General features: G+C 38.0%; 1 protein-coding gene across 1 annotated transcript in view; it reads right to left on the reverse strand.

Annotated features, from left to right (window-relative positions):
• The window catches only part of kcnh2a (potassium voltage-gated channel, subfamily H (eag-related), member 2a), a 35,475-nt gene extending 12,481 nt beyond the window's left edge, over positions 1-22,994 (reverse strand). Inside the window, exons 1-5 of the mRNA XM_039678115.2 lie at positions 22,629-22,994; positions 22,067-22,297; positions 12,405-12,572; positions 10,510-10,941; positions 10,089-10,297 (exon numbers count right to left, since the gene is read on the reverse strand). Coding sequence (XP_039534049.2) covers positions 10,089-10,297; positions 10,510-10,941; positions 12,405-12,572; positions 22,067-22,297; positions 22,629-22,704 — 1,116 coding nt within the window. The 5' untranslated portion in view covers positions 22,705-22,994. The remainder of the gene's footprint in view (positions 1-10,088; positions 10,298-10,509; positions 10,942-12,404; positions 12,573-22,066; positions 22,298-22,628) is intronic.
• Between the last annotated feature and the right edge of the window lie 1,494 nt (positions 22,995-24,488).

The following is a 24,488-nucleotide window of genomic DNA, read 5'->3' on the forward strand; positions in this document are numbered from 1 at the left end:
TGCAGGACTACCTTTTACTTACATGAGATCACAGCAACAGCAAACCACAACGATCCCAACAATTTTTCTTGTTTGAGAAGCAGTGTATTCGTTACAATATGGGAAAATTTAGCAATTTCCATTTCATGCCGACTTTATATTGTGAATGCATTCCATACATTTTGTTATATTGTATAAAAAATAATTAAAAAGTGTATTTAGGATTCAAATCAATCACCCTTTTAAAAAAAAATCTATATTGGTCAACTAATTTGTACCACTAATATGAAGTACTGTACTGATCCTCATATTTAAAAAAAAAAAAAAAAAAAAAAAGCAAAAACTGGATCTTATCTCTATCCTTTGCTCTGGTTGACAGAACATTCACCTATTCTACACTAAGAAAAGGTTCTATATAGAACCTTAAAAGGTTCTATCAGCGCTATGTATTTGGAACCCCTAAAAGGTTCTATACACTCTTAAAAAAAGGTTCCTTTGGGTTCTATATAGAACCCTGGGGTTCCATACTTGGCCAATAGAACCTTTTACCCAAAAAATGGTTCTATATAGAACCATTTTGGAGTTCCATATATGAAGCGGGGGATGGAACCATTTCTGGTTCTAAATAGAACCATTTCTTCTAAGAGTGTATGTCCATCCCTTGTGTGTTGTTTCAGGCTTATACTGTACATGCTTCAAGGCAAAAACTTTCCTGATGTCCAACCTCGCACCATCTGTCCACCAATGTCATGACATGGAGTCCACACTCAAAAGACCCCTCCATCAAAAGACTATTAACGAATCTCCCTCAAATAAATTAACAATGCTTCTTAACTGCCTTCACAGAGCAACCAGCCAACATCCAGCTCCAGGGTGTCCTTATTTGCCTGTGAAGAAACGAATTCAGGTCCTGGAAACATCACAAGTAGAGAGTTCAGATGTATCAAGCTGAAGAAGGCTGTGAGAAATCGGTCAATTGAAACATGGAAGTTGATCTCATGGAAGAGCACTCAGAGAGGGCAACCATGGATCAAGGAAGTGCTACAGCCCATAGGGCACTGCCATTTGCAGCGAGTGATTGTCTCAGTGCCTCACAGAAGGTGGTGTGGCAGTCAAGGGCAACCTTGTGTTGAGATGAATGTAGGGTGCTTGACCTGACTTCTGTGACTGTGGTGAGCAGGGCCCAGTTCTGACACCACAACATCAATCTTACATGCCGCCAACAAGAGGCTCTGGGCAGAGGCAAATGACAGTGTTTTTATCCTGTGCCAGTGTTCATGTCCTGTGGCATCACTTTCATCACATTATATACAAGAACAGGCGCATGCTATTGTAACAATTTAAAGGGATAGTTCACCCTAAAATTTATATTTTCATTTCTGTATAGTCTCTTAAAATTGAAGTTTGAAATTCAAGTTTGAAATTTGTGACGACCTAATTATGGGAAAACCCTACTCTCATGTGCACTGTCCCAGAACAACACCTGAAGTAAATCCTGAAATAATGCTAACACTGATAATGCATTTAATTAAGAAGTATGCTATTCTAGGGGCAGCTGTTTACACCATCCGACTCTCAATACTGGAGACAAACCACACAGACTACCATTAGATTACAAATGATTTCAAAATCAATGTTTCCATCCACTTAAATACACTGAACATCACCTAATTCCTTAAATTCTAACTATTTATAGTTTCAGCGTACCGAAAAAAGGTTATGTCAAAATAATCCGAGCTGTCAATATTCTACTGGTTGAGTTTTCAGTTTAGTCATGCATTATTAATAAACATAAATGTATAATTTTATTATTAATTATTATGAGTGAGTTTAACTATGTATAAGTCGATGTGTAATACACTACTGTACCTTATGCTCACCAAGGGAGCATTTATTTGATCAAAATACAGTTAAACAGTAAATGGTAATGTATTAATACAATTTAAAATAATTTATACTTTTGTAGATTCATTTTCTACAGCAAAGCTGAATTTTCAGCATTTCAAGTCTTCAGTGTCACTGTCACATGATTTCTTTAGAAATCATTCTAATGTGCTTACAGCAATTGCTGCACAAGAAATATTTCTTACTATTATTAGTTGAAAACAGTTGTGCAGCTTAATATTTTTTTGTGAAAAGTAAATATATTTTGTAACATTATACATTTCTTTACTCTCACTTTAGATTCACTAATTCTTAAAATAAAAATTCTTACAGACCCCAAACTTTTAAACAGTACTCTATATGAAATGCTAAAAACAAAGCGTATAGGGAACTCACCTCCTGTGCAACAATACTAGAGATGCGAACAGCCCTCTTGACCCTCGAGTTTCTCCGCTCAGTGCTCCCTTGCGCCCCCTCCTGAGGAATGCTGCCTCTGGCACTAAAGGACATGTTTCTACTCCATATAGATAGCTACCTAGACTCTGTTATCCACCACTGTTCATCTCACCTCACCTACTGCTCTCAGGAACAACCAACACTGTCATCCTCTGAGGTGAATCACTTCTGTCAGTGTGAAGGCTTCTCTTTCAGATGTATCTCTCCAGTGGCTTCCAATAAAAACCTGATTGGTCTTTAAATTTCAAAGCAGTTTGCTCACTTTTTCCACGCTTCAAAGTTGTGCAGTCCGATTTCTGGTCAGCAATAAACACAACAATATGAGTAAACTGCTGATCTTAACATTGGTTTCTCACACAAAAATCTGAAAACGGAACACGATTCTGAACAGGAGCAGCACGGATCCATCGTCACACTGTTAGTGCAGCTGTTCCACTTTTTCCACGCTTTGCCTTTTAAAGAGAGTAAACTGCCTGTGGTATCCCTCTCCATCCCTCCCTCTCTCGCTTTCAGAAACATTGTGTTTGTGTATGTTTCTCTCTCTCTCTCTCTCTCTCTCTCTCTCTCTCTCTCTCTCTCTCTCTCTCTCCCTCCCTCTCTCTCTCTCTCTCTCTCTCTCTCTCTCTCTCCCGTGGAAGTCCCACTCGAGAAGAGATGTAATTGCAGCTGGCTGACTGATCCACCTCCTCACTCTCAATAGCCCAGCTGCAGGGCTTGATGGATATCCTCCATTCCCCTGATAGACACAAACATGCTAAAAAGAAGAAAAAAAATGCTGGGTTCTCTTACGAGAGACTTTTACTTTTACGCTAGAAGAAAACCTTTTTTCACGAGATATTGAAGCAAAAACGCGTTGTGGCAGCATGCAGATATAGACAATATGTCTTGCGTCCCTATTGGCTGTCCTGCGGCAACTGCAGCATCCTATCGAGAGGCCCTTGGTGACGCCAGATCCAATGGGGGCGCTTCGCGCCCACTACGTCACCTCCCGCTAAGACGGGCGTGGCCTGGGCCTTTAAATACATCTCGATGAATTTCACATCTCGCATCGCGAGATCCGGAGTGAAGAAGCTGCACCGTCTGAGAAAAAGCCTTCTGTGGGACGAGCCTTTGCATCTGAAGCTTCTGTCCTTCATCTCGCCGCCTTCAGTGGCCATACCGGCTACGTTTTCCGGCGTTTATATCTTTTTACTCTTTTACTTTGCTACAACTCACACTCTATCTAAAAGAGCAGCATCTTTTTAAAGATGCCTCGTTCCTGTGGCTTGTGCACTATAAAAAAATGCTGGGTTGTTTTAACCCATCTTTGGGTCAAATATGGACAAACTCAGCCATTGGGTTAAATGTTTAAATGACATTTTTAACCCAACATTTGTGTCCAAATTTTTGGCCCAAATTTGGGTTAAAACAACCCAGTATTTTTAGAGTGTGCCGAGCCGCACTCAGCTTTTATATCCTTTTACTCTTTTACTTCGCCACTGCAACTCACACTCTATCTAAAAGATCAGCGTCTTTTTAAAGATGCCTCGTTCCTGTGGCTCGTGCCGAGCCGCACTCAGCAACGGGGACCGCCATGTCATCTGCGTTTCCTGCGTGGGTAAGGATCATGCAACTCTCGTACTCGCTGACGGTGCCTGCCACCATTGCGAGCTATTCCCCTTAGTTATTTATACCACCACTGGGCAGGCTATATCGGCAGATCTGCAGATCTTCCAAGCCGGCCTTCTCCGGAAAAAACTGGATAAGGAAGAACCGGAAGCTATTATTGTGCCGGATTTGAGGAGCGCTACGGACCTGGCTCTTCGCGCAGTGAAATCCGCTGCACAGGCCATTGGGCGGAACATGGCTTCTCTCACTGTTGCTGAGAGATACCTATGGCTGACATTATCTGAGATGCCGGATTCGGAGTGCTACGCATTCCTCGATGCGCCCATCTCCCCAGCTGGCCTCTTTGACGCTCAAAGATTTCACAGATAGAGGTTCAGAAGACCTCACAGGCTATGAAGCACTTCTTTCCAAAGCGCTCTAGCTTCGCAGCAGGTCACCCAAAACACCCGTCTGCTGGAAGCTCCATACCACAGCCTCCGCCAGCCGTCGCTTCACAGCGCCGTCAAGCCTGGGAGCAGAGCTCACGCTCTCGCTCTGCCGGCCGCCGCCCCCCTCAGCGTAGGCCCTGGCAAAAGATTGAGATAAAGCCCAAGGCCTCAAAAGCCTTGGAATGCTGCAAGCACAGTGTTTACGTTACAGCACACCAAAGCTCTCCAAATGCATTAACTAATCGAATCCTCAAGTGTTACCAAATATTTTACTAAAAACTCAAAGAACAAAGAACTTCCAAAGAAGCAAAGAACAATGAAAAACAAACAATTAAAACAAACAATTGTTGGTTAGCGTTCACTTGGAAAACAACTGATCTATAGGTCATGCATACACTCTAAATGGCCCCTGACTCACTCATGACTGACTTCATGAATGAGAAGTCACTTTTCTCAGCCTACTACAAACAAGGTTATGAGACCCCAGGGAAGCAGCAGCAACCGGGTCATGATGAGCAGATATGGCAAGAACATGAACTTTTAAAGTGTAACTTCTCAAAATACCTCGCATATTATTTATTATAGCTTGTGAAATTTGCCCTTATTTGGGTGTGAGCAAAAACATGCTGTCTTTGTGTGTGTCCCTTTAAATAAAATTGATCTGTTGCTCCCCGCTCCCATTCCAGAAGAGGGTGGAGCCTTCACAGCTCATGCCTTGGATACTCTGGCAACAACAAAACTGGAGAATGTTACGCAGCCAAAAAGTCAGACACCGACACCGGAGTCGGACACTGATGGAGAGACTCAGGATGAAGTTACAACTTTTAGAATGCAACTGGACATTTCTAAATGGTTAGTGGATACATGGAGTTAAGTTGACTCAACTCATCAACTAACATGTACCGTCATGTTAATCAAAAAACAAAAATTCATAAACAACTTTCCAATCCAGCGTTTAACTGACCCTCTTTTGTAAAGCAGTCGGGCGTAAAATAATTTGCGTAAATATATAACACTTTAACATTTCCTTCATTCCTTCATACATAAATGAAATTAGACGAGGGTGTCTACTAGGCTCAGTGGCTCAGATGCCGGGAGTCTATTGAGAACATCCAATAACAGAACATTTGTAATATTTTTTTTTTGGAGCAGCCATTGTATATCTCCAGCTGCTACACTGAGGAAACAGAAATAGCGGACTGTTGCAGCACACTCAGTGTGGTATCTATGCTAATAGGGCAGATTGTCACTAGTCAAGGGCGGGGCTTCCCCCTACTCTTGCGTAATCTGGAACCGCTCATTTGGAGAGAATGTTTCACTGTTTTGTCAGCATCTCCCTTCATAAGCACTGCAATACAAAGTGGTTCAGAATCACACTTTAAAATGTCTTTTTAAAACTGTTCAGTCCATTTGGCTTCCTCTAGTTGTTTTTAAATGCAAGAACGCATCCTGTGAAAAGCTCATAATGGGGAACCCATTAAGTCACACAACTTCACCTGAAGTGGCTCAGTTGCTTCATTAGCTTTATTTGCATGGTCTCTGAATGAATATCTATCAGCATCATTTCAGGATTAGCCATATGGTTAGTGGAGGCTAAGGAAACTGTAATGACATCAGCACATTGTCAGTGAGTGAAAGGGAGAAATGTGTGCATGCGAAAGTGCACGCAAAGGACTGCAGGGCACTCTCTCATGATTTTTTTTCTACGATCAAATACAGCTCGATCGTCACAGTAGCATTTCCATGCTGCATAATTCATTAACTAAACAGTTTTTGTCGCTCCACCCAACAATTTCACCCACCCACCCAAACATAAATACAAAAACGGGGAAATAATTAAGAGTTTCTGATGGAAAGAGAATAGGCTTGTTGTTGAGAGCTCAAGCCTCCAGTCATTGTTATTATGACGCTTTAATTCTCAGGACTCTGGAGAGAAGCACCAGAGGGATGCCACTTCTACGATAGGACAGACAGAGGAAAAGGAAGGGGATGAGGAGGTATCCCTCTATTTCCCTACAGCATATATGTAACATTAACCAAAATAAGGTTAGAAGTTCCCCAGCAAAGACATCAGCAAATTCACCAATAGCAGCTGCGAGTCACATGTGCAAAACACAACTCCGTGAAAACCATAGACAGTAAAAGAAATGGACACAGCGACCTCATAGACTTCAACGGAGAAAAGTGAAGTCAATTAGAAGAACTCACTTACTGATTGCCAAGCGCACTGCGCATGCTCAAACTGAGCTTGATGATGTAGATGTGACATGAGCAACCTGTCTTGCAGTTGTGCGTCTTCTAGTAGCTGTGCCAAGAGGAATCTGAATCATTCCCTTGCGAATCTTGAAGAGTCGGAGATCGTGAGTATTAGCTGTCCAAGAGCTAGCAGCAGGAGCAACCTAATGACTCTCTATGGGCTTCTCCCTTGACTTTATGCCTATATGATAATTTCTCTACAGTGCAACAGAGAGAAATTACAGCCCGTTTTCATCCTTTAGCGTCATATGTGACACTATATGACAAAACGGCGAAATACTACGCACATGGCACCCTTTATCGTTTATATAGCACGCGAGCCCAAGGCGTCATAAATCCTTTAGCGTAATATGAGACTACCCTACCCTACCCCACACCTAAACCTACCCATCACAGCGCGTGTTATTATATTAACTATAATGAGTGCCATGTGCATAGTATTTGGCCGTTTTGTCATATAGCGTCACATATGACGCTAAAGGATGAGAATGCATTGGAAATTACCATATTATGTTATGACGTAATCGTTAGCCTATATTTACAAAAACGTAAAGGGGCCTTTTAGACATTGTCGTGTTTGTTTAGAAATAAACAATGGACAAATTGAATCTTTAAACACCTTAGATTTAAAGTTATTCGCTGTCAAAGTGACGCCAAAATGAATGGGAGTCAATGGAATGCTAAAAGGAGGTGAAGGCTTGCTAGCCAATGGTGGCCCTCGGGGAGACTTCAGTTTCCGGCTGGTGGATTACCCCCTTGGTGAAAACACCTCCATTACAAGAAACAAAAACACTGTCTGGACTGAAAAAAAAGCTAAATTAATCGGTTTAATTCAAATAAAAATGTAAATAATCAATTTTAAATACACTGCAGACAGTACAAAAGTTTAGTTTTGGTAAGAGTTTATGTTTTTTTTTTTTTAAAGAGGTCTCTTTAAAATACTTTGTATTTTAAGATATTATTCATTCCTATGATGGTGAAACTGAATTTTCAGCATTATTACTCCAGTGTTCAGCGTCACATCCTTCAGAAATCATTCTAATACGCCAATTTTTATTATTTTCAATATTTTGTGTCATTTTCAATGTGTTGAAAACGGGTTGTGTTTAACATTTTTGAGGAAACCACCTTTTATAGGATTCTTTTATGAATATAAAGTTCAAAAGAACAGCATTTATTTGAAATGTATTTTTTAAAACATTATAATGTAAATCTTTACTATCCCTTTTTGAATAATTTAATGCATCCTTGCTGAATAAAAGTATTACTTTTAAAGCTACACTGTGTAACTCTTTTAGTTTATTCTTAGCTAAAAACACTTAGTTCTTTCAAAAATATATGTGCTCATTAATGTATATTTACTTTGTTCAAGTAATAAAGTGTTCTCGTGAGTTATAATATGCCATTGAAAATACATACGGGTAAGGGGTTCTAATGTCGGTCACCATGTTGCCCCTCCATCTTGAAAGTACATTAGCCAAAGAGGGACAAATCCGTTAATTCAAGCTTCACCTTTCGCGTTTACGTTTGAGTTAACACTCATGGACGAGGTCAAACTGGAAGCCATGTTAATCTTGTACTACATTGGCCACCGTAGGAGTTAAAACGAAATCGGAATTGAGAGGAACAGAAATGGTCATATACCTTTTCATAGCTAGATGGGGTAAAAATCACACAGTGTAGCTATAAAGAAACAAATATGATATGCAAGACTTGAAAAAAAAAACTAAACTACTACTATGAAAAACACTTTTTTAAATAATATTTAGATATATAATGGGTGTATGAACTTCAATTAAATTAAATCTAGTCCTAAATAGTGATAATACTGATTATGTCAACAGGGCACTGGTCTAAACAGAGACAAATGACTAAGCATCTCTGAACACACTCACATCAGTGCTAATGGCTGCTCAGTTGAGGAGATATAGATCTTTCTGTCATGGGGCATCCAGATAGCTTAGCTGAAAATGGAAGGACACCTCGCGGCATGTGCCATGTGACCTTTGGCATGACCTCATTCCCTCTGTGCTCTGTTGCAATGCCCTTCAAACGGGAATGCGGGGCAAGTGTCTGTTCAGCCAGTCGTGTGCAGTGGTCTAGCTGACTCTGACAAGGATGCTACATTAATCTCAGGTATGAGATATTCCAGTGGAACAAGTATAAAAGACTGTGTGAATGAACTGCATATGCATTATCTACTTTTTTTCTCTGTCTCTTTTTTACTTTGTTTCTGAGAATTCCCCGAGACCAGTGTTTAAATTCTCGTTAACACTGCCTGAAGCATTTATATATAATGCATTAATTATGCCTTTTTAATGCACCTTATAATGCCTTGTATGGTCTCATGAATAATTGCAACCACAGTTATAATATATTGTAATACTACCTCATACCTTATGAAAGCATAATGCATTAAAACACATGGAAAACAGCCAATTGCAGTTGTAACAAGGAATCTGTAAATATTATAATGCATTTTAATGCTGGCTACACTTATTTATGAAAATATTTAATGCATTATATTATGAATGCCATTATAATGCATTACAAGTGTTACCAAAATCCTAAATTTTCACTGCTACATGCACATGTATTCCATAAAGATGTTTCTACTGCCACCAACTGGATAGAAAAAAAAACTGGTAAACCACTGCAACATCTACTTCAAGTTCATCATATAGGGGCAGTGAAGGTGATAAGGTAATAAAGCCCTGATATGTAGTGATAGGCCTATATATAGTTCACTTGAGGGAGTGAATGAAAACGAGTGAGTGAATTCGGACACTGAGTGTGCCAGAAGTTTGTGCTTTCTGTTTAATAATTATTTGAAGCTTATCAAACTGGCAGCTCCAGTAGTAAGATAAACAGATTTGTCTTGAACTCTGCCATAGTGCATTATGGGTATTCACACTGCATTATCGGTTGCACATTTGGACAGCACTACAAAGAGCTGTTCCCTAAAATAATGCCCTTATTTAAAGCCGCAGTCTGCCGTTTTCCCTCTTTGTTGTCCTCTCTGTTCGAAATGCAGAATTATCAAATTTATGTGAGTTGTACTTCAACACCCTCGACACGGCACAGCGTGGATGAACACGATGTTTGAGGAGACTGTGAGGCTGTCAGTCACCACGCCGATGTGGATACTGATTGATTGTGTGATTGTCGTTTGAACCTTTCTGGATCCACCATCAAATTTCTAACTTTAAATATATCAAGTGCTGTGAGAAAAGGCTTTAACGCAATAAAGCTCATACTAGCCGAGACTCCTTCTGTATGTGTACAGATGTGACGTAATGACTCTAATTTAACTAATGACGAAATTTAACATTCCTGCAAATTCCCTATTTTGTCATTGAGCAGTTTTAAAGAATCACGTTCTCAATGATTCTCAATAAAACACCTTCTTAATAAGTCACAAGGCTTTTTGCTCACAATACACTTCCACCCTGCAACCGTATGAGTGAAAAACCTCACCTGAGTGACCTTCTCTGTCACATTATGGGTCCGGTCTATTAGTTTGCAGGGGGCGAGGATGTCAATCTCACTAGGCGGAACAGCAATTAAGGGGTCCGGCTTCATATCTAAGTTGTGTGGCATTTGAGGACCCCGAACTGAGGTCCGGAGCCGAATGAGATCTGAGTCAGAAGTAGCATTCTGTAAGCTGGCTTTGCGGTGCATGGCGCCTAGAAGAAGAAAAAAAAAATGAACAAAGGTCTAATTAATCTCATCATATAATTTTGCACGTATTTGTTTTAAATTGTTACATGGCTCTCTGGAATACTAATAGACTTTTATACTGTTTATTGGACTGTACATGTCCAACCGGCAACATGTCGGTACTACTATCTTATATCACTTGGTCTTTGGCTAATTGGCCAATTGCTTCTATCATCACCTGTGCTACTAGGTCTGACGGGCAGCTTCCTGTCCCAGTTGAAGTCAGTGGTGGAGGGTGAAGGCCGCATGCCGCACAGGCTCTCACAGGAGCGACTGTGAGCCATACTGCAACTGGACGGACAGGCCTCTGAGGTAAGGTTGCGCAGACGCAGGGAGGACTGGGAGAAGCCCTGGGGCAGGGGAGGGGACCCTTCTGATGGCCGCGGCTCAATTTCAGGCTCATTTTGAGCCTTATCTTCCCATAACAGCTGAGATCCCCCGAGTGCAGAGCGTTCAGGCAGGGAGAGCAGTTTGTCCAGGGCTACAGACTCGTGGCCCATATGGGGCATTGGCTGCATGTAGCCTTTTTCAGAATCGTCATGCAGAGACTGTTTACTGCCACTCAGGGAGCGTAGCAGGGGCAAAGGCAACCTGAGTTTGTGTCTTCTTGCTGTGAACACAGGAAGTTAAGTGTTTTATCAGATCATCGTTACATTGCATAATTCAAACAGAATCATGGTAGCTCATTAATTGGGGTCCCATACATGCTATAGCTATGCTGTAACCATCCTGCAGTCTAAAAACATCTTCATTATCGCCATTTAAAAAATAGGTGTGTTGTGAGTGACACTATAAAAATGTTTTGCAAGCAGCATATAAATATGCCATTATATTACACTGTAAAAAAATATTGATGGTTTGACTTAAAGTAAGTAACCTGGTTGCCTTAAAATTTTAAGTTCATTGAACTGGAAAAAGTGAGTTAATACAATGAAGGAGAATGATTTAATCATCAGAAACTGAAAATTATATGTTATCTGAACTAAATAAATTATTAAAGTTGATTTGACAAAAGAAAAAATGTTGTGATTACTACACTGTAAAAAAATATTGTTGGTTTAACTTGGGTTGCCTTAAAATTTTAAGTTGATTGAACTTGAAAAAGTGAGTTAAAACAATGAAGGAGATTAATTGAATCATTAGAAACTCAAAATAATAAGTTATCTCGACTAAATAAATTATTATAAAGTTGAATTGACAAAAGAAAATATGTTGTGATAACAAATCTTGAAAATATTTTTTTACAGTCTAGATATAGATGTTTTGCCAGCGAAAACATGAAATAATAATTCAAATAGATTTTGACAATATAGTCTAACAAGTCTACCAATAAATACCACCATTTGGTGGATCTCTAAAGAAAAGCATTTAACAATGCCATGACGCAACAGGAAACAACAGTGTTCACAGGACTGTTTACATTCAAAAGGCTTTTTAACAATCATGGTTTTAATTATTTTTTCATGGTGTTTCAATGCTATTTGTTGATTTTGTTGTTTTAAACCCCTTGCAACTGTAGCACTTTGAGATTTCTTTGATCTCTAAACATTACAAATAAAATGTATTATTATTATTACATAAATTACTCGACATTTTCAGTAAGCCAGATAGACAGACTACGAAAGCTGTTTCTGGCACCGAATAAAAAATTAAAAAAGGTAATTGCGACTTTGTATCAATTTATTGCAGTTTACATGTCGCAACTCTGACTTTATAACATGCAATTGCGAATTTATATCTCGCAATTCTGAGAAAAAAGTTGCACAACATGTAGCAATTATCTTGTAAAATTATTCCATGGTGGAAACAAGCTTCCATTACTGACTGACTGACAGACAGACAGACACATATGTAAAAGTAAAGAAACAATTTCATTGATTCTCTTGAATTTAAACTTACAATCCTTTAAGTACAAGGAACTTCTACTAAATCTCATCATTTAATTGTACAATACAAAATATTCTTGGACATAATTGTCACACATTCTTTACAAACGTGAGGAAGCAAGACCAAATCTAAAATGCAAACACAATATAATGTAATGAATTAAATCTGTCAGTCCGATCTGAGTACCTTTAGAGAGCCAGGGGATGGTGTGTTTGTGGTTGATGTGTCTGGCCGGTGAGCTGTCGATGGGTCTGTCCGGCTGACCCGCTATCTCAAAGTTCAGGATGAACATGATGACTAAACCTTCCTCATTCTTAACTGGAACCACATCCACAAGGCACGGCAAACAAACACCTGCGTTGAGAAGGGAGAGATCTGAAAATTTGCAATAATGTCCAAAATCTGGGGTCTCTTGACATCAGAACAGAAAAAAACCTCTTCATTATGTTTCTGTCACCACTAGAGGGCAGCATACAACAATAGATTCCAAACACAGTAGATTCAGACAGATGACAAGTATTTAAGTGGATTAATTATTATTTCACAACCCGTTTGTCACAAAAGCTATCACAATCTATGAGTGCGTATAAGGTCTGTGATAACCAGCTTGGCAGATGTCCTGAGCCCTGACTGTTCACTCTGGCAACTAATTGCCGTCCCTCATTGGCAGTGTGCTCTTTCATACTGCCAAACCAATCAGCCCCTCTCTGTGCCAGTCTGACGGGCCAGCATTGATAGCCAGGAGTGGTTCACAACAGAGATGAACTCAAGGGCAGGCAGGACGACAATGGAACATGGTGCCATCTCCCTGGGATTAAAAAGTGAAGCACTTCTTTATTCCTCTGTAAATCATTTCATTCATACCAGCAGCATCTGCTTCTGTAAAACACAGTCACAGAGAGCATAATCATCTGCTGCTTAACACCGGCATCTTCTGCGTCATAATCTTCACAGTGTATAAGATACCAGACCAATACAGGGGAGAACAAATGCTGGTGTGTTATTATACAGGTTATTTATGGGGCAAATACATTTTATATTAAAAAAGTTGCAAGATACAACAAACACAAAAGAGTGTGACCAGGTCAATGTGTCAAATTTGCTTTTAAGAGATGCTCACACACATTCTCAAGATTAACTTGTGCTTTAATTTGCAAATGTCAAGGTCTGTTTACATCCATGAAGAAAAAAAAGACAAGCTTTCATTTGAAAACCTAACAAACTAAATCGGATTTTGACTTTTTCAGTACCAAGGACAGAGGTTAATGCCACCGGAGGAAATTGTATTGTTTTCATAAGAACATAAGCACCATAGAAAACTGAAATTAATAATGGGATTTAGTGGCTCTAAAGCCTGACACACGCTCTCATCTTTCTCCTCCTCTCCACCACATCCTCTTGTCTGTCATGAGGATTCAGTTTTAGATGCACTGTATCATTTTCATCCTGTCTTTTCAGATATTCCAGAAAAGCAGCCATTATAATGAGAAAATCACATGGCCTTTTAGAAGAGAGAAAAGACTAATTAATCATTTTGAAATGTTTTTTGTGGCCTTGGTCTATCACCAAGGTTCGTCATTTGCAGATTAACAAGGCATTTAGTGTCCTGATAATGTTGATATGTTGTTTTTCATTTGTTGTTTTCAGTGTTTTACATTCCATGTCGTGGCCTACATAGAATCCGTCACAGCCTTAAGTGAACTGAACTCACTTCTGATGTCACCAAGAAAGCAAAAAATATATTCTATCTTTACCTGTACACACTATATCTGTCTCATCTTTGCAGAAATCAAATTAGCAAGGAAACTTAATAAACAAATACACATCGGCCAAGGGATTTATGCACTCATGAACGAGTTGCAAATAAATGATGAAATTTGCATAACTCTACAGTGATAGATCTCATGCAGCTTTTCAACTTGAATGTTGGACAAGTGTTTATTATTTTGAATACCTGCTGCAATAAAGAAAGCTAGACGATTCAGGCAGCTCTATATCGTCAGTGTGTGCCCTTGTCCTTCCTTATCCTCACGATTTACTCGTAGGATTTGAATATCATAATAAAACAAATTACATGCAAATTTAGATAATAGCCTATTCATGACTACTTTCAGAAAAACAGCAACTACAAGCCAGCCAACGTTCATGTTACACTGGCAGCTCTGAAAATACCTCAGAATTTGACATGTGAAACAAATTTTGAACTGTTGGCACATCACAAGCAAACACAATGTAGTCAACAAAGTGCCAAACAAAAGCTTTAAATGCAATGCTATAATAATAATAATAATAATAATAATAATATATACAGTATATATAATAACTAAACTGTACACAAGATAAAAATATAAATAGACTACAGGATGATATTGCAACGTACAACATATTTGATCATTTTCACTTATAAAGCATTCAGAAAGTTTGACTCTACCTTTGATCCTATGGTTATATCAACTGCAAGATCAGGTTACCAACATGCAAACAAAAAAAAGTCAATTAAGTCTATCAGCATCTTTTAAGAAACTCCAAACTCAGCTGAACGCTGAAGAGGGCTTTCTGATGCGAGTTCAGGGATGAAGGACGGACATTTAAATAATTAACTCCTAGAGATGGTTTCAGTTATTACTCTGTCTAATTATAGCAGAGGAGGCCATTACCAGAATATGAAGACAGATGAGCAGGGTCATCCTTTGCTTTTGCACTGAACCGAGGTTTTCCATTGGACCTCTCCTTGTTACACTCATGTTTTAGACCGTTTTGATTATTCAGCAGTTCTGCCTTGTTATAATAAATATTGTTGTTACTGCTCATGTTATTATATTTAGATTATTTTATCTTTTATAAAGCTATGATTCACATTTCACGCCTGCACGCTAGGATTTAACATATTTGCACATTTGGCATAAACCGTGTCCTCCGGTGCACAACATACAACACCAGGCCTAAATTAAGATAAATAAAGGCCACTGCACAAATCAAAAGCTGTCACAAGGAACCGGCAAAAGTAATGATTATGAATGTTTCAAATATATCAAGGAGACATTTTAATTGTTTATTAGTATTAGTGTCTGTGTCGCCTGCATAGTGACCGCAGTAATTAGAGAGAAATGCACTTACATAAGCAGAGACTAGTCGGTTTCTTTTCGTTTTGAATTGTTTCGTTTAAGATTTTACATTTACAAGCTTTCTATATATTTCTCGTGTCTGTGAGTCAGCTTAAACACTGAGTTTTGGTTCATTCATGAAGAGCTCCAGTTCACGAGCAATGCAATCTCGCCGATATAGTCTAATATTGGCTATAATATTATATTAATATTGTCTGCTATATCTGCTTATTCATTAAATCCAGGGAATTGGTTGATAAAACATTGATTAAAAATAAGATACAAATTATACAAAACGAAGGTCAATTTTTAGAAAGGCTTTCTACAAAACAAAACTTAATTAAATTGGTCATAATCATGTCTGACCCACACGTCTCCCGATTTATTGCAGCATCTCGCAACACATCCCGCCTTGCCAAAACACACATATGGGAGATGGGGAACGGGTAAAAATAAGTAAAAAAAATAAATAAAAGAGGACTTGAATAAGCCCATAAATGGCATTTTTGAGACATGCTCTTATCGAACTATGTTGTATCCTCTTTCCATATTGTGAATAATAAATCATTTTAATTTGCTTGTTGTACAATGGAGTCTAACAACAGGCTTTTTTTCTCTGATTTTGAAAACTCTTTGCGATCCACTTGTCGACCACGATCGACCGGTTGGTGAAGGGAAAAGTCACTACTCACGGTGTCTATCGCTAACTTCTAGGTTTCTGCGGCTTCTCTTCCAAAGTAGTGACGAAACGCGGTCTGTAGCGCTGTTTGTTTGCGTTCGGCTACAGTAGAAACATGACGTCACGATATGTTGATGTTCAAAGAAGGGGGTGCCCGTGGTTATGTAGATATAAATGTCTCATTTTAAGGTAATAAAAACATTACAGTTTATTTAAGTAAGTTCTTTATACACCAATGAAAACATAGTTATGGATGTCGAATTGCATTTCTGTTAATAGATACTAAAAAATTTTACACATTGCACCTTTAATTGGGCTAAATGTGAACGCCCTTTAACTTAAGTTCAATGAAAGTGAATGGGGACCAGAGACTTCGTTCAGGCTGTCAGTCCAAATCTGATTCTGACGCGGTAGTCCAGCGCATCGCCTCCACATTTTCATGTAGTAAATAAGGCAACATCTGTATAGCAAACCCCTCCACATTTCTGTTGTTGTTTTTGGAGTATGCCTACGAACGCTACGTCATTGCCATAGAAACCAATGCAGATATTCCGGAAAACAAGCACCAGGGGGCACAGAAATCTGAACAATTGCGATACACAGTGTGAAGAGTCAATAATTTCGATCAGATTCCAATCGGATACACAAATATTCACATTTGGACAGACAGTGATCATAGCCTGACAAGCTACCGAAAGGATAAAAAGCATTAGCAAAAAATTGGTACATATGACGTATGCAGCACTTTATTTCAGAACGTTCTGAAGTCATATAATAATGTGTGTGTGTGTGTGTGTGTGTGCTCGTGGAGTGAAGAACAGATGAAAAATTTGCCCTGCCTTGACATACTGTCATGGTGCTCACCATAAGGTTTTATTAAAAAAAAGCAACTTGGTTATTCTACTATAAATAACTCATCATGAAGGGCATGCAACAAATAAATGTTGTTTGGTGTTCATTTTGGTGAAATATTCCTTGAAGTGAAAAGAATAATACAATTATTTTTTTATCAAATATAAAGCTCAAACTAATGAGGTTCTGTTATCTCATTAAGGTAAAGAAAAAAATGTAAGCAAAGTTTGAAATGGGAAGTTCCTGTTAAAAGTCGTCCCCAGATCATTTACTGCAAGAGTACAAACTGCCCCAGGGGTCATTATTAAGTGATAATCTGCTATGCTTTATACAGTTCACAATCATTTTCTTCATAGTTAAACCTCATAGGGCCAACAGACTTTAAAAAGGGGTGGGCAATTTCACTAATTGAGTCGACTTTGGAATTGCTCTTTTGTGTTGAAGGATTACTTGTGCAACCACCATTAGTTCCACGCTCATGCTTTCAACGTCCTTCCCAAGAACTGTCTTCGGAGGCAAGGATATTTGTGGCAACAAGAGTGCTTTTACGGAAAAACGGCCATTTGTGCACTGGATAAAATAACGAGAAGGCAGTATTTGTTGAGGTTCATGAAACAAAACTGTTATATATGCTGATTAAAGTAGTTTTATCCTCAGAAGGTTTTGAATATTTCCCCATGGCCTTTCTGTGTATCGCAGCTTTTCGCTGAACCATCATTATCCTTCAAAGTTCCCTCGGAGGAGCTTTTCATGTGTCCTTTCAGCAGGTAATTTGTGTAAAAACTTTCAGTAGTCCTCTCCAGACTGTAGGACGTTATTACTGACCATGACACCTTCATTACCTCGCATTAGTTTTCAGTAATAAATGATCCTCTGGACTATAGCCATCTACACATTTATAACACGTCCACATCTCCTTGCTTGGACTCATAGATCATAGACTCTTAGAGTGATAGTTTTTTTTTCCCAGGATTAAAAAAAAAGACTTTTACGATATGGATCCATCAGCAACGCCACAAACATGTAAGTAAACATGTTTATTATAATGCCTGATCTGTGATTTCTGATGTGTGATTTGTTACAGCTTATTTCTTTTATAAGTATGTGTTTGCGTTTCTGTTGCAGGAGAAGGTGTGGCCTGCACTCAAGCCAGCAGAGATCCTCATTGGTCTGATTCTGATTGGTCTGATCCTGATTGGTCTAATTTTGGTTCCATTAAAAAGGACCACCCCAAACACTCTATGGAGGCAAATATGTGTAATTACTCTGGCCTTCAGTTATTCAGTTTACAAATTAATATATATTTACAAATATTATTTGTAAATACTCAATTTAGGGGAAGTAGGGAGTGCCATTTCTTTTGCCTACAGACAGTATATGTTCAGGGAGTTAGGAAAGTTGCATTGTATTTTTCTTTTGATGTGATTTTTTTTTTTTTTTTATTTAGAGGGTACTAAACTAGTTATTTTTTTAAATTATTTTGGCCTTGTCCACTCATGAATTTAATCCCTTTGTTTCTGGTTTTCACTATATTTTTGTTAATAAATGCATATTTGTTTGAACATTATCTTTGTGAGTCAGCGCAAATTAATTTATGTTCCGGCTGGCTTTAAACAGTCGTATTCAAGTTCCGACAGATTTTCTTTGTCTCAAAATTGTTCAATATTGTTTTTGCATCAGTAAATCAAGCCAGTGAATAAGCGATCAACTTAACATTGTTTCTCTTAGTAACATGAAAATAATCTGTTATTTAAATTGTGATTAAACTATATGCAGAAAGCGATCAAAGAATGCTTCCTTTACAATCATCTAACATATCAATAACAATTTATCTGGACTCCCCTCATCAATGACACTGTTACACTTCACAGTGAAGCTCTCACTGTATTTACATCGTGTTTGCATTGTTATTTATGGTGAAAACATTCGTAAGAGTGCAGAAATAGCATTGCAATGATGAGTTCACTGCATTCACACGATCAACAGACTGTCTGTCATCTGCTCAATGCTCATCGGTGCAACCTTTCATGTGATGGGAATAGATCTAAATGTAATGCTATAAACAATATTTTTCATGATTTGTTAATCGCGACAGCTGATAGTAAAAACTTAAAAGTATTTGAGAGGGTTCCACATTATTTCAATTATTTCATATGCAAAGATGTTAGCCAATCACAGCAGTGGCCGTTTACACTGAAGTCTCACAGCATACATGTCCCTTAGATTGTGACTATTTTTGATGTATAAATCATATTAATATTATAAGTGCACCCCAGGACACATTATAAATAATTTTAAAAATGTGCGCCATTGATTTCATAACGAGTTTGATCGCTTTCTGTGTAACTTGTTCACAATTTAAATACAATTATTTTCATCCTTCTAAAAGAAATGATGTGAAGTTGATATTTTAGTCACTGGCTTGACTTATGCATAAACAATAGGTTATTGAAAGATTTTTAGATAAAGATTATCTGTCTGAACTTGAACAATTAGGCTAAGTTACACATCAGAAATTGTTGTAAAATAGCTCGATGATTTATTTCCAGACGTTCGTCGAGGAAATAAAACTAACCCATTGTTTCTTCAGAGGCTCGGATGAAGGAACTAAAAAAAAATACTTTTGTGTTCATTTGTAGATCCGAACACTGATCTACTGCCATGCTTCGCTCGTCTGCAAAACATGATATCTCTCGAGGAAAAACTCAAATCGCACTCGCGCGTTCATACTTCCTAGCTCATTTTCTATTGGGCGAGCCACATTCTCTGAGCGGGCAAAGCAGAGAAAGGGGACGTTATCTTTCCTCCGTATGACGTCACACAGGGGAGATTCAAGATCAGCTCGTCTGAGCGTTCATTTTCTCAAAGGCAGAGAAAGATAGCTAAAGCTTGGTTAACACCGATTGAAATTTCTAGCCACTGGGGGACCATATATAGGCTAGGGGAACTCATATTAATGTTAAAAAACCTTAGAAAGTGAGCAATTCATGTCAGGGGTCCTTTAAACTAAAGCCAACCTTTAGACTAAACTAAAGCCAATTCTTATATAATTGTTGATTATACTGTGATTATAGTATAACATGATTGGCTGCTTCATTTCCCCTTAAAGAAAATTATATTTGTATTATATAATTTGGGTGACAATGCATCCGACTGACAAAGAAGAGAAACCCATAAACACATTCGCAAATGCAGCATGATTTCTTCAGTAATATATAGCATGTATTTATATGTAAAGTGTGATTCTACATTATTAACACATTGACAGCATCTAAACTGTAAGCATTTTATTTATGAACTACTTTAGAGACTTGCAAATGTTTACAGATCTTTTTAAATTCATGGGATATTAATTCAAGGAATTAAATACAATTTAATTTAGGATGTTGACTTTAATATAGCTATTTAAAATCAATTAAATTAATATATTCAGTGCCATCACAATAATTGTGTGAACATTATAAAAATTTAATTCTGGTCTTATGTCCTATTTGTCACATTCAGTCATAGTTTTTAGTTTTATTATCAAGGACTTTTAGTTTGCTTCTCTTTGTTTTTCTGTTTCAGTTGTTTTATGTTCCCGAGGCGCATGCTGTAAACAAAACAATCTTCGCAAACATGTCTAAGGATTTCGACACAGAGGAAGACTTGCATGTAAGAAAGTCAGAAAAGTCTCATATTTCGGAACAACTAAATGTAGCCTGAGCACACCTGAGAAATTCAGGGTGGTTAGTTTACAAAGGGTCACACTGGAAAGTATTTCTAACATCCAGATCAGTGGAAAAATACCCTGTGCTTGGATATTCTAAACCTTAGGATGGATTATGACTATGAGTGTGTGTATCAGGTCAGTTAACATTTTAGCATATTCTTCAATTCTCCAGAGCATTTCTGGAGCTCATGGATGTTGTAATGTTGATAACTTGTATCTATCGTAGACTTAAATCCCCACTGCATTGCCCTCTGTCCTGAGCACCACAGAGGACACAATGTTGTGAGATGCCCTTATGCAACCATTTGGATATAGCACTGGGAATTGATCTGGATAGTGAGAAATTGTCCTTTGCAATTATGTCTTCTATGTCTATTGTTCCTATTCTCAAACTCCCAGCTGTCCTGGACATCAATACATCATCCAGAAATGATGTCTTTAAATAGGAGAGGACAGAAATAGAAATAATTAGAATAGCACTTTCAGTAAGTTGAGCATCCACAATAAAGGATGCTATACTCAAAGATCAATTTTCATGGGACACCATGAATGTCACATAAAGATTCAACTAAATTAAATAATGTAATGTTCAGGGAATGAGTAGTAGTGGTCCAACAAAACACAGAATGCAGGTTGCAATTCATCGACAAAACTATGAAACTAAATGTATACATAAATTTAATTTCTTATCAACTTGAGGTCAAAGGAACTTATAGCCTGTTGTAGAGCTTACAAAGCCTACTCTATTACAGCCATTTTGTTGCCATTTTTAAAGGAATAGTTCACTTTTTAAAAAAAACTTTTGCTTATAATTTACTCACCCCCATGTCATCCAAGATGTCCATGTCTTTCTTTCTTCAGTTGAAAAAAAAATTAAGGTTTTTGATGAAAACATTCCAGGATTTTCTCCATATAATGGACTTCAATGGGAACCAAACGGTTTAAGGTCCAAATGAGAGTTTCAGTGCAGCTTCAAAGGGCTTTAAACGACACCAGACGATGAATAAGGGTCTTATCTAGCAAAACGATCAGACTTTTAAAAAATAAATAAAAAAGTTTACGTTATAAGCACAAATGCTCGCCTTGCTCTGTTCTGTGATGTGCGTTCGTGACTCTCCTGTTCGAACTCGTTCAACACAATTAACAAATCTTTTTTCGAGTCATGACTCAAAGGGTCCTAGATAAGACCCTTATCTATCATCTGGTGTCATTTAAAGCCATTTGAAGCTACACTGAAACTCATTTGGACAATGAACTGTTTGGTTCCCAATGAAGTCCATTATATGGAAAAAAAATCCTGGAATGTTTTCATCAAAAAACTTAATTTCTTTTCGACTGAAGAAAGAAAGACGTGGATATCTTGGATGACATGGGGGTGAGTAAACTATCAGCAAAAGTTTTTTTTAAAGTGAACTACTCCTTTAAGTGTCACTGTGACTTCTACAAAATGAATGTTTAAAAAAAAAATGAACATTAAAGAAACACCCCCACATAAACGTACCATCTTTTCTGTATAGACAGATCTCCACTTTTCTTTCTTCAGAGCCCAGTAAGGCTTTGGCCATCTGGGCCATCGCTGGTCTTCCAGTATGCGGTCCATACAGAAAACTGCATGTACACGGCTTTTGCATGACCTCTGCACGTGTGTAGCCGCACATGCCGCAAAAGCCATCATTGCAGAAGATAATGGCACAGTTTTCAACTCGAGCATTGGCGATGATGAATTTGCGATCTTTTGAGAGACAATAAAAAAGAGGTGCAAGAGATTCATTAATCACATCCATGAAGAACCAAAAAAAAAAAAAAAAACAAGCCGCTGTTGTGAATGAAAGGATGTATGTTTTAACTTGACTAGCTAAGAGTGATATACAATATGACATTTTGTGAGATAAATTTCTAAAGAGTTAACGTTTCAAAATGTTAAACCTTTAACAGTATTCTGACACTTTTTAAAAAATTATAATAATCTAAAAATCCTAATAACAATCATTTAAAAAATTATCGACGTCAATCAACATCATTCAGTGCACGTTTGATAAATAAATAAACATGTCTTCACTTACTCTGCCCCTCGAATTTGCGAATGATGGTGTCCAGAAAGGTGTTCTGGGGCGCAACGTGTCCCCGTCGAACAGGCATGATGTCCTATTTCAGTGGGACCAAAAAGTTCAGCAAGTTCCTCTTCAGCTTCTGTTTATCTATAAAAGCGCGAAATATCGACTCTACTGCCCTCATACATGCACACAGGCTTTTCGTGTACACCTCGTCGACGTAAAAGCAACACGAGCGCGCGCCTCTTTGAAAGTCTCACAATAATTATTACGCATTGAATCTGTCAGTGCGCGAGTCGTCGCGCTCGCTCAGTCAAATGTTTGCAAATTAATGCAAATCTGTCCCAGTTTCTCAATCACTTGCTCCTACACGCTGAGAAACAGTCTATATCTGTTTAGGAGCGCTTACAAACTAAATTGACTAGTAGACTGATAGTGAATATGGAGACTGGAGAGGCAAGTGAGATGATGGATGGGGAGGGGGAAGGAGTCAAGGGTGTGGAGGACCGCATGATTCACTCATCCTGATGTTACCTTTCAGAGTGCCAATGCTCAGCGAGCACAAATCCGATTTAGAGCGCCATTCCGCGATTGTAAATTAGACAAGAGCAAACTAACTCACAGTGGTAGTAGAATAGCTAAGAAAATGTTTTAATACTGTATTTGGCTAACATGGATACAGTGACTTCTAGATGATTTTCATGTATTTGCAAATGACCTTTACGTACTGTATATATTTAACATAAAGATGTGATAATATGGTTCCTCTTGATATGCTCTATAGGTTTGCTTGTTTGGAACCGGTGTTTTAATTCAGGCAGGGTATGCAGACCCATGGGGATCCAAGGAGGAAATGTAGATTAAAAAAAGTTTTCTAAATGTACAAATGTGGATAGAAAATGTGAATTTTAAAAAGACACAACTGGCAGCTTGCAAACACATTATTGTAAAAATTCTTGAGGACTTAAAATACATTGATTTTGTACTTTAAGAGATAGGCTAATTGCTTATCGTGATAATGCCAGATTGTCTGAGAAAATAGTTTCGTGGAAATAATGCACAACAAAGGCATATCTATTTCCATTAAAATATAAATCAATTAAAAATACTATTTGGCCAGTGGAAAAGATTGAGTAAAACTTTCTCTGAAATGTATAGCTCTCACTATGGAACCGAATCAAGTGCGTTTCCCCTGGAGTTCAGGCAGCAGTCGAACTGCCACTTTTCAGCCAATCAAAAAAAAAAAAAAAAAAAAAAAAAAAAAAGAAAGGTGCTACCAATAGCCAATCAGAAAAGAGCACTGTTGTATCTGGGTAAGATTTAACATAACAACCAATGAAAAAAAATCCTGGATTTGTTCATGTGATTCTGCTACAACATCTTCCGAAAGTTTAGTTTACCCACAAATGAAAGGAAACTAACCATTGGAGCTCAGAGCATCATTAGAGCACAGAGTAAGTCATGATCTCCTGTTTTAATTACAAAAAATTCACAACTTGTTTGAAACAAAGAGAACTTGACTGCTGTTACAGAGAATGATAATTAGCATCAATTTTTCATGAGTGTTAGGTTTTACAGCCTGATCACTGACAACACCTGCTCAGAACAAGTAGTAGTTTAGACCTAGACATATTTTTGTTATCACACAATGCCTGACATATTGTCACATTATAAACATCTCTCTCTCCCTCCAAATAGGCTTAATAATTTTATTAGCATTAAATAAATGAAAGTGTATTGCATAGTCGACGTTATAATTTGACCGCCTGTTAAAGCCCTTTGAACAGTTTGCAGTTTGCATTGAAAGTATCTTTTGGACCTTGAACCGTTTGGTTCCCAGTGAAGTGCATTATATGGAGAAAAATCCAGGAA

Source organism: Pimephales promelas, chromosome 5 (genome assembly GCF_988280905.1).
Source record: "Pimephales promelas chromosome 5, fPimPro1.hap1.1, whole genome shotgun sequence".
Taxonomy (NCBI): domain Eukaryota; kingdom Metazoa; phylum Chordata; class Actinopteri; order Cypriniformes; family Leuciscidae; genus Pimephales; species Pimephales promelas.